The sequence below is a fragment of the Zeus faber genome, assembly GCF_960531495.2.
Source record: "Zeus faber genome assembly, chromosome: 5".
Taxonomy (NCBI): domain Eukaryota; kingdom Metazoa; phylum Chordata; class Actinopteri; order Zeiformes; family Zeidae; genus Zeus; species Zeus faber.
The window spans coordinates 15063800-15075246 of record NC_137192.1 but is presented as its reverse complement, the minus strand read 5'-3'; the positions used below and the strand labels follow the sequence as shown (position 1 = coordinate 15075246).

Below are 11447 nucleotides of genomic sequence, written 5' to 3'. Positions count from 1 at the left end.
TAATCTAATCTTATCTCATTTTATCTTATCTTAAGTAGTCATATCTTAGTTTTTGAGGTCGAGAAATTTCTCCTCCACTTCTACTACTGCTTTTATTTAAGCTTAAGGACCCGGCAAGTACGGAATGACCTGATGATGAATGGGATCAATAATATCTTAAGTATAAGTCGTAAGTATATAAGTTGGTAATGTCTCGGTGCTAAATGGGGGCCGCCTTCTACTGTAGCTGTGCACGTGTGTGTGGGTGGGTGTGTGCGTACGTGCGTGCGTGCGTGCATGCGTGCATGCGTGTGTGTGTGTGTGTGTGTGTGTGTGTGCCACTCCGGGCGGACGCACCTCATCACTTTCACTTCCTATGAAGTCGTCTTCCGGACGGGGCCCATTACTCCTGGTGCTTTTCATCAGGAGGCAGCTTGCGCTCGGCTGCGTGTGCATGCGGTCGCCGTCACCCTCTCCCCCTCCACCGGCTGACGGAGGTGGGGATGTGAATGTGAAAGCGAACACCTCCCCCTCTTCATCCTCCTCTTCCTCCACCTCCTCTTCCTCCACCTCCTCCTCCTCCTCCTCTTCCTCCGCGACGAGCTGGGGCTCTCCTCCTCCATCACTCTCGGGGGAATCGGACTCTGGGAGACGCCCCGAGACAAAAAAAGGGAAAGAAAACGTGATTTTCCTCCATAGAACTGGAGCGAGAAGACAGAAAATTAGACAAGAAAATAAACAAAGATTTTGATCGGAATTGATATGTTAATAGTTGTAAAAGCTATATAATTTCACAATTTTTTTAGCCACAAAAAAAAATAAATTACCATTGAAACTAAATATGTACCTTGATTATATTTCACATATAATGACATGAATACCAGTTCTTCATTAGTCAAATCACACAATAGATGATCAATTACGGACCAAGAATGCATGAAAAACTCAGGCACCTCTTCTGGTGCCGCCACTGAATAATAAGGAGAACGATAGAAATCTAATTACGTTGAGATATCATTCCCTTTCTCCATCTCTACCTCTCCACCACGCGGCTCCAGTTATTCAGAGTACATTTTCCTACACGCAAATAACATTTTTTAATCACAATACGGCAGATTTGAAAATTAATTTTCAGCATCAAGCAGTGTCGATTTCTCTCCGCCTGGATGTATTTTAGCGGGTTTTGTTAACAGCATTGAGATGCTAATTCCTTAATGAGAACTCCGACATGCACAAGTGGAGCCGGAATACTGAAATCGATGCTAATTGAGAAGGGCAGAGCTCAGTGATGCTCGGGCGTCTAAACGGCGTAATGAGTCGTAAGGTGGACGACCTACAAAATCATTACACCCAAACTGACGCCTCTATCCGTGGAATCTGCCAGCCGCAATGTTGGGAACGTGCGGACGGGGACCGCCTCCCTGACCCGTCGGGACGTCAGCGAGCCTTGTGACGCACAGCTCTGATCCTTTTTTAAAAAACTTTTAAGGCGCTCTCAAAATCTCAAAAATTCTGCTGAGAAATCCAATTCAGCCAGTTGACCGGTGAACATCCATGAGGAAGGGACCTCTCAAATACGGGGAAAGCCACTTGAGATCTGAACACGCCTCCAAATGTATAATCAGTTTCTTTAATTGCCCGCTGTGTGGTGAACTCCATGCTCAGGAGATTGCTTCTGACTTTTACTTAATGTGCCACATTAACATTAATGGACTTTTGCTTTTTAGTCCTCTCAAAGTGGCTGCGGCGAATCCCGATGCCACGGGGACGTGGCCCGAGATCATTAGCAGAGGAAAGAGTGAGGACGCTGGGAGGTTCCTGCTCTCAGCACTGACATCTGCTTTTTAAGATTAAACAGCATATTGAAAAATACAGCGAACTGCAAAATAAGATTAGGTCCATCCCTTGCACCAGGAACCGGGACCAAAGTAAATAAGAACCTTTAAGGTATTTTGTTCAGTTGTCACGAAACTAATGGCATTCCAGTCGTTTCTCTTTATTCTCTTCTATTTATTCTACCAATCTCTCTCGGAGCCCGAACCCGCCGCCTGTCTTCCTGCCGCTGAACTTCCGCCCCCATCGCCATCTCCCGCAGATGAAAGTCTGACCTGCCGTTTGATGTCCTCGCATCTCCGTCGGGGTCAAAGGTCGCGTGCCGCTCCCCGCCCCGATGAGATCACGGCTCGGCGGCGTGTCCTGGGTCTCGTTCTCGTTTTTTCGGCCGCGGGGCGCAGCGTCTGGAGTAACTAGGCAAAGAATTATGGTGGAGAATAAAGTAAACCATAACGCAGGCGCGTTGGCGGAACACAGAATGTGAAATGTGACGTTTGTTTCACCTGAAGGCACCGGCCTCTTCCAAGCGGCGCTGGGAGCCTGGGTTTTCTTGAAGCTCTGTCTGTCTGACGCTCTGTCTTTTGGAGGATGGGGCTGCAGGCTGCCACGCCGTCCTGCAACATTAGCAACGGCCTTGTAGCAAAACAGTCAAAAGACACGCTTTTAAAAGCAAATTATATCGTATATAACCTAATACTTATGCCATGTTCATTTCTATGTGAAATGTAAGCCCTTTGAGTGGTGGCTAAAGTAGGCATGCGATCTAACAGTGTGCAGAATATTTGGTGTGAGTACTATTTATATAACCCTGAATGTGCTTAAGTGCTATAGAAATAAACTGATGTCTGAATTGAATTCATAGAATTGATGGATCCAGCTGGATTATATTTGGCTGAGGTGCAGGATTTTAATTAGAATTGGTGTTCATTAAACTCAAGGCATTTTATATATATATATACACACACACACATATATACATGTATATATGTATATATGTGTATATTTATGTATATATGTATATATATATAAATATACATAAATATGTATATATATACATTACATATACATTGGTAAGTTAGAGGTTAAGCTGAAATGCATTCATCTGAATATTTAAAATGAGGAATTCAGTATTTTAATGTCGGAAAATGAACCGCTTGAAGTGAAGAGAAGAAAACAAAGAAGCGAAATAATATTTAAAAATAAATAAAACGTCAAATATCTGACGTGCTCACTCAAGCAGAACGACGGGCCATTTTAAACATGTTCCTACCGGTGACTTCAAACGCGGCGGCAGCGTCACGAGCAGTGTTACATGGCTTTCCTTGTGACGCTTTCTCACTCCTGGCTGTAAGATTTTCAACGCCTCTGGCTTTGGGGTGTGGTCCCTGTGAGACGGAGGAAGAAAAGAGAGAGACAGAAAGAGAGAGACGGATAGATGGGGCCCCACAGACACACTCTGCTGTGTGTGACGAGAGGTTACCCTCCAAGGAGCGATCCATTTATATACAAGCGGGGATGGAAATTCACTTGCTCGAGTTCTATCTGTCTGTCTGTCCGTCTGTCTGTCTCTCTGTCTATCTCTCTCCCTTCTGTATTGAGAGGACAAATCACCCTCTCTTCTCCTTCCTCCGCCGGTCTGCCGCTGCTCCTCCCAGTCTGAGGAGCGGGTCCTGAAACCCTGGTGCCAAAGGCGATGTGGGAGGAATCCCTCGTCGGCGCTTTTCGGGAGGCGACAGATCCGACGGTCTTCTGTGGCGCTGCAAGGATTATGACAAGTCTCACTTGTACCTTGTGTAGAGGAAGACGTTTTGAAGAACGCACATTAAAAAAAACGAAACTCGAAAGGCAGGGGTATCAACGCGGCCTGTATTGCGTCACTTAACTTCAAGTCGCGTTAGTAGTTTGTAGTACACTATGACCCTGTTTGAAACGACTACATCCATGACATCAAAACACAGTTTGTAGATAATGTCTCCTTTAATAGGTCCCACTTAAAAGGACAACAGATTAAGTTTCAATACAGACCAGCACCTAATTGTACCAAAGCTCCTCGCTCCAACTGCCCAATAATATTAGAAATGAGTGATCAGGAAGACAGAGGTGCAGTCAGCTTTGTTGATGGCACTTGTTTGATGGAATGAGTGACTGTTTAAGATGAACTGCACGTTAATTATACTGTTATCAGTCCTTTATGATTATGGTTTTGCGAAAGATGTCATTTATAACTGGTTTGTTGTTATTACCATTGTTGTTAACTATAAAAAGTAATCAGTAGTAATCAGTAGATAGTAAGGACATAGTAGTAGTTAGCAGATAGTAAGGACATAGTAGTAGTTAGTAGATAGTAAGGACATAGTAGTAGTTAGTAGATAGTAAGGACATAGTAGAAGTTAGTAGATAGTAAGGACATAGTAGTAGTTAGTAGATAGTAAGGAAATAGTAGTAGTTAGTAGATAGTAAGGACATAGTAGAAGTTAGTAGATAGTAAGGACATAGTAGTAGTTAGTAGATAGTAAGGAAATAGTAGTAGTTAGTAGATAGTAAGGACATAGTAGTAGTTAGTAGATAGTAAGGACATAGTAGTTGTTAGTAGATAGTAAGGACATAGTAGTAGTTAGTAGATCGTAAGGACATAGTAGTAGTTAGTAGATAGTAAGGACATAGTAGTAGTTAGTAGTTAGTAGATAGTAAGGACATAGTAGTAGTTAGTAGTCGCCGTTACTATTTGCAAACACTAACTAGTGAGTTTATTATTGTTCTGTTAAATCTGCCCAGTGTTGCCAACCTGCCTTGAAATAATGTACAATCTATTGTAATATATTTCTTTATGTTTCATATACTTAAGTCATCATCAAATTACAGTAGCTGTAGTTAGTCCACTACGAGACATAAGGGATTCATCAACTACTGCAGTACTCAACTTTCTGGGGATTTCTCTTTGTTCAGCCGACAAGGCCAGATGTTGCATAAAACCAATAAAACTTTAGTATTCAAATCTATATGCCTTTGATACTCCGCACGGCTGAACACTCAGATGCTCAATCTTTGAATCACCTTTGCATTAAAACATTCATTCCCGCAATAACACATTTATTCTCTCCCAACTACACATGCAATTCTCGCTGTCAGTGACTGTCAGTCAGTGGATGTTTTCCTGTTATTTCCTGTTACTCCCTGTTATTCAAGATTCATGAGGTTCATTCGTCACATACATATATATACTTCCAAACATATGTGCAGTGAAATGTCAGTGCAACGCACCTGGTGATTATGCACAATATGTTCTAAACTGAACACAATAGCTACCTAATTTCTACTTGACTAACTAACTGAAACTAACTGATTCCCTGTTATTCCCTGTTATTTCCTGTTATTCCCTGTTATTTCCTGTTATTTCCTGTTAGTTCCTGCTATTCCCTCTTATTTTCTGTTATTCCCTGTTATCTCCTTTTATTTCCTGTTATTCCTGTTATTCCCTGTTATTTCCTGTTATTTCCTGCTATTCCCTGTTATTTCCTTTTATTTCCTGTTATTCCCTGTTATCTCCTGTTATTCCCTGTTATCTCCTGTCATTTGTCGGTTTGTGATCACTGGTGTGTGTTGGCCCTTGCTCAAAATCTGTCTGCTTTGCATCGGTATCAGCGTTATTAGCATTTGTGATTAGCATTAGCAAATTGACACACTTGACCTTTGCCCTCATGTAATTAAATGTCTGTCTCTACCCCCTAAATAAAAAAGGTGGTACACTCTTTATCTGCATATATTACAGTATATTTGACTGCCATGTGGTTTAACATTTACATTAAGCCTTGCTGGAAAAAAAGTGCAAACCTCAACAACATTTTATTTCAGAGGACCCTTGAAGACCCCCCGGGGGGCGGCGGGCCACAGTTTGGGAACCCCCCCCCCCGCCCCCGGCCCACTGACACACTGTAAGTTCAACGTCAATTTTCTTTTTCTCGCCTGTTTAGAAACACACACGCGGCAACTTTGTTTTCGGTTTCATTCCTTTTCATTTTTTACTGATGGAAATGAAGCGCGGCGTTTGGGCAGCGCCGCGCTCTGAGACGACATTCCGTCGGCCTCGCACACCCGGGGAAAATAAACGGCGACGCCCCATCCGACATTCCCGTCACGTACACTCTTGTTATTAGGAGACATTTTCGACTTTGTTGTCAGACTCGTCACCCCATTCTCTGTCTGAACAAATGTGATTAACAGAATCTTTGTTTATTTTTCCCTTAGAAAGACAATGTGATCCGTCACTTCAGAATATGTAAATTGGGTTTGACCGCTCTTGAGGTATTAGGGTTTAATTAGCTTTTTGAATACATAGCTTAATTTTCAATACCCCTGAGTTCTCAGGATTTAATTAACTGACAGAGTTTTGTTTTTTTTTCCGAAACGGGGAAACGAAAATGTGATTTCAAGTCGGTGGCGGGTGAATTCGTAATTTGATTGGAGTTGAGTTATCGGGAGCTGATTCTTTATGAACGACCACCAAAGGTAAAGAAGTGTCTTCATGTCCTGCTCTTTCGCGCCAATAGCCCCCAGGCAACTGTTAATTAACCCCCTGTTTTCACCGAGTTCCTTTTCTATAAAGGCACAACAGGCAGGGCACGGCGTGGATATCAGTTTAAGGCGACGCCGTGACACCGTCGGCGGCCTCAGATCAGAGGATGGGTTGCTCGGTCGGAATCTTTTGCATCGATCGAATCGAACAACAAAGAGGGAAAACCGAAGCGTTCCATACTTCCATTGAGAATTTCCATAATTCTCATTCAGACTGTCGAGGGTCCGTCCATTCAGGTGTCTGATAACATTTTTTACAACGGGAGAATAAACGGTATTGGCAGAGTGACGACTCCGTTTGCCGAACCCCGGCGTCCTTGAGAAGGAGAAGCCAATTAAAAGGCTCTGACATGACAGTGAATGGAAGCAACAGTACTCACACTGAGTATTCAGCACCCCGTTAGATTGCATGCCTGCTTTAATAGCAATCTGTTAAATTGTTATTAGGCATACTATGCTAATAATGAAGCCACTAATTAGGAAAGCTCATTTCCTGTGCGTGATGACCGCTCGTTTCTACGGCCACAAGTTCGCCGCGACTCAAGCTGCCTTGGACAGCTGTCAGAACAAATAAATACCCGCTGATAAAAAAAAAAAAAGAAAAAAAGAAGGCCACGGAGGCTGAGGGTAGTGCTGGAAACGAATTACTGGTGCTTGTCTTTTTTCACGAGCGAGTAATTGCAGTTCTGAGAGCAAGTAAGGTAAGGCGCAAATGGAGGAAATAAAGGCCACGGGGACAAAATCGACGAGAGTGCAACAAAAAGTTTCCTATGTTCAAATATTTGGACATTGAGTGCCCTCTGAGAAATGTGATATATAAAATACTACTCTCGCGGTATTATTCTTCCAATGTACAATCCTCCTTTATTCGCTCTTACTCACCACGATCGGGGTTGGGGAGTTTCACGTCCGCATGCCGCAGGCTTTCAATATTCACCACCGTGGTCACATGGTTCACCTCTGGGGGGAAAAGCCAACTACGAGGGACTACGTCCACGAGGCAGGTCTGACTAAGATGTGCACCTGGACCCAAAATGAGAGACGGCATGAGGCACTGAAATGGGGAAACAGCAAAACAGTGTGTGTGTGTGTGTGTGTGTATGTGTGCGCGCACAGGACATTGTCATCATATGGCCCAACTGCTCATCAGAGTTAAAAAAAAAAAAAAAAAAAAAAAAAAAAAGGAATATATTGAAAAATACAAAATGACTCCTGCGAGAAGGTGGAGGTGTGCACTCGAAGGCCAATAATATGCCGCTACAAGCGCTAGGAAGAAATGCTCGGGGCATAACAAAATCGGAGCGAGAACGAAGGCGAATGAAAAACTGCAGAGAACAGGCAATTCCCTCCTCTTTTTTTTTTTTGTTCCCCTCCTCCTCCTCCTCCTCCTCCTCACACCCATACACACCGACACAAAGAACACATGTGCCCACTCAAACACACACACAGAGTTGCTTTGGAAATGTCATTCAGCCGGCGCGACACACCATCAGCCGAGAAGAAAACAAACATAATGACCGCGAGTTAACGGCGCACGCCGCTACTCGTATTTGCCCGTGCGTCTCTGGGCGCTCTTCAATATCCACTCAAGGTCAAAGCTGGTTCGTTTAAGGCTCACGGCGCGGCAAAAAAAAAAAAAAGCTACCAATAAACACTAAGCCCCGCTGCGGCATCGACCAGTGTTTGGTGCATGGCCCCGGGATGAGTTGGAGCCTTAAATGACAAAACTTTGTTGTGAGATTAAGTGTTTTTGTTGCAACACCACCATCTGACGCTGCCGAGGGCTCGGCTTTCATGGTGAAGATCCTCCGCAGTTTGCAGTTGGCGGAAACCGTGATGCCGTCCAGAGCCTGAAAGTCGGCGTTCTTGAACAGCTCAGCGGTGAACGATGGGAGGTCGATGCACAGATGAGCCCACTACGACAAAGCAGAGGGGATCTTACACAAACAATTTATATGCAAATAGTTTGTGAAGCATCAGCCCTAATGGCCCCCACCCCCCCCAAAAAAAAGCACAACGCTGGAGGTAAATCTGGAGGCAGCACGCGAGTCATTTCAGATGAATACTCACCATGTTTTGATTGGGTGGGAAAAAAGGTATCCTTGCATGCAACGGCGTAGCTGAGAATTCTTTGTGCACCGTCGAAAGATAGAGTCTCCTTTTCAGATGGGCGGCATCGGTTGTGCTATTGATTCGGGGAAAAAATTGGAAAATAGTAAAAACACTTTGCAATGTACTCAGGGCCAAGCCTCAATAATGTGAATTTTTAGAAAATAGGTTATTTACTATGAAGATGAATTGTATTGAATTAAGTATTACAGCCATATATCAAAAAACTATTACAATCTCATTTTGCGACTGAAAGCCATTTCAGCATTGTTATTGAACAAATTCTCAAAATCCATTATTTTACCGGGACTTCAAAGCCAACACTTATCCGAAGAAATTGTTAGAATCACTGCTGTCACCCGCTGAAAGGATTTGATGAAGGATTGGCTTTAAACAAATGCGAAGAAATATATTTTTCGATGGTATTCCTATTTTTAATTATATCTCTTTTCACGAAAGGAGCACACACATGCGCACACACACACACACACACACACACACTTGGAGAATTAGATTTATTTTCGCTCCTTCGAACCCAAAGACTCAAACCACTGTTTTCAGTGGCGTATACAATAAAAGTTAAAAAAAAAATAATAAATGAGGCGCTTAACTACGACTATTAACGACCACTTATACCAAGCAGCGCGTCAATAGCGCCGGCCCCGTCGTTCCAGCCGCTGTGGAGGAGCCGTCCTGAATGGCAGCGGCAACAACTTCGCATGGAGGAAATGTGTTTGTGAGGATGTTATCATGTTTTCCATGTTTCACTTTATGAATTCTGTGGAGTTCATTCGCTCATCCGTTTTCTAGTGGCGCTGATGGAAAACCAACCAAATGTAATGAAAACACAGAAATGTCGTAAAAAGTATTATTTGATTGTAGATTGGAAAAAACGTGTGGATCTGAGTGTTATCTTAATGTAATGAACATTGCAATGTACACAATCCACTGCAGGAGACATTATTCCGAGCCAGAGTATCTACCCATCACTACAAGTAATTAACACATTGCTTAATTTGACTTTGGTAAATATCTTTCTCTTTCTCTAGTTATCTTTTATTGTGCTGCCTCAATGCTTTCATGATATCTGCCAAAGAAAGCATTTATAATGAACGCCGCGTGTGGAGACAATAAATATTTCATATGAGACTCGTTGAAAATATTGGTTGCAGATCAAACGGATGGTTTATTATTGTACATCATGGGAAAGAGATTATTATTTTTTTTTATATATATATAACTGACTACTTACACAAGCTCAATGGAAAAGTCTTTGGATGCAGGGATATTCACTTGGAGGACTACGAACCTATGGAGGAGCCCCACTGAGGAAGATGGCACAGACAGGTCGAGGGTGAGGGAGGGGGGCGGGTAACAGGTGTGCACAGGACATGAAATAGAATGCACAACAAGCATGTGATCACAGCGACGACTCACGGGTCATTTTGCCGTCCTCTGGCAGCTGCATTTTGACTGTCTGGCTGCAACCCGTCAGGCAGTACACAAACCCTTTGAGTTCTTTATCAAACACCTCGAGGAGAAGGGAAGAAAGTGCAGCGTCTGTCAAACAGAACCGCTGCGTGCTGGTTTGAAGGAATGAGGTTGTTTATTTTAGTCAGCCTACTATTAGATTATTTAAGTGTTGAGCCACGGGTTGTCAAAATGCTGCCAAATGCAATATGATGCAATATGAGTTGGGTTTGGTTAATAATGAATCGGGATAAATCACCAGTTCTCACTTTCTGTATGGCAGATGATCCTCCATGGAGTTTCCATTTGGCCACAGGGTCTTTTCCCTGTGCACTGAAGACCTCCACCACGGCGCCACCCTGTGATATTACAATTTATTATTATAATATTTATTATTATTTGTTATTATTATTGGTTGTTGTTGTTGTTGTCGTCGTCACTGTCAATGTTGTTGTTGTTATTGTTGTTGTTGTTGTTGTTATTATTATTATTATTATTATTATTATTATTATGATGATATCATCATCATCATCAACCACAACAAACACTGTAGCAAAATGACAGCCAAACAAATGGGGACTCACCTGATAAACATGTTTGAACATGGTCAAAGTTGTCCTCGCTTTCTAACAAAGCGCTGATTCTCTTTTCCCCCACGCGTCATCGTGCGAGTAAGAGCACAAGAGGAGGGAACGGTTCAAACGCGCTCTAGCGTTTATATCTAATCTACGCTTAGCTCGGTTTAGCTTGGTTTAGCTTAGCTTAGTTTAGCCGCCTGGCTACGTTCTCCTGCCACAACCGCCCGTCACCATGGAAACCTGACGCCACTGCGGTCGCGTGTCCAAGGTGATACGTCAAAGTACTTTTGTCGGAGCTAGTTATAATTCTAACATTGTTGATTATATATTCGCCATAAAAATTAATGAATTTATAAAACAAACTTTATTGTATATCACCTTTCATACACAACATGCCACTCGATGTGCTTTACATTAATGGAAGGCAATCGATCATTAGTGATTGTTTTTGCCCTCATGATTGTTTTTACCCTCATGGATGTTTTTGCCCCCCGTGATTGTTTTTGTCCTAATGATTGTTGGCACCCTCATGATCAATGTAGATCTACATTTGGAGCGGAAATTAGTGGGGAAAACTGTCATGTATGTACGTGACAAATAATCTCTTGAACTTGAACTCATTTTACCGGAAGTTGGAAGAACATTGACGCGATTTGATGCCTTCCAGGAGCCGGGCCGCTTTGTGACATCGTCTTCTGACGTTATATCAGTCCAAGCTTCATCTCTCGGAACTCATTCGCATCCAGCGACCTGCGCCCTATGGAATGCATAGAGTTTGAGCATACGCTGCGTTAAGAGGAAACTGTAACTCCTGCGGTGTTTCACAAAACCCCGAAAACTATATTATAACACAGAAGGCATTTTCGCCCTGCAGGAAACAAAAATGATTCCAGAGCCTTTTATGAT

General features: G+C 42.9%; 1 protein-coding gene across 1 annotated transcript; it reads right to left on the bottom strand.

The window, feature by feature from the left end:
* Positions 1-7258: 7258 nt before the first annotated feature.
* On the bottom strand, positions 7259-10660 carry cfap20dc (CFAP20 domain containing; the record flags this gene model as incomplete). Its single annotated transcript, XM_080000991.1, has 7 exons — positions 10548-10660; positions 10233-10322; positions 9931-10024; positions 9746-9818; positions 8455-8569; positions 8150-8300; positions 7259-7407 (listed from the first exon to the last, which is right to left on the bottom strand). Exons 1-7 carry the CDS (start codon positions 10566-10568, stop codon positions 7259-7261), a joined length of 693 nt encoding a protein of 230 aa, XP_079857117.1. The 5' UTR covers positions 10569-10660.
* Between the last annotated feature and the right edge of the window lie 787 nt (positions 10661-11447).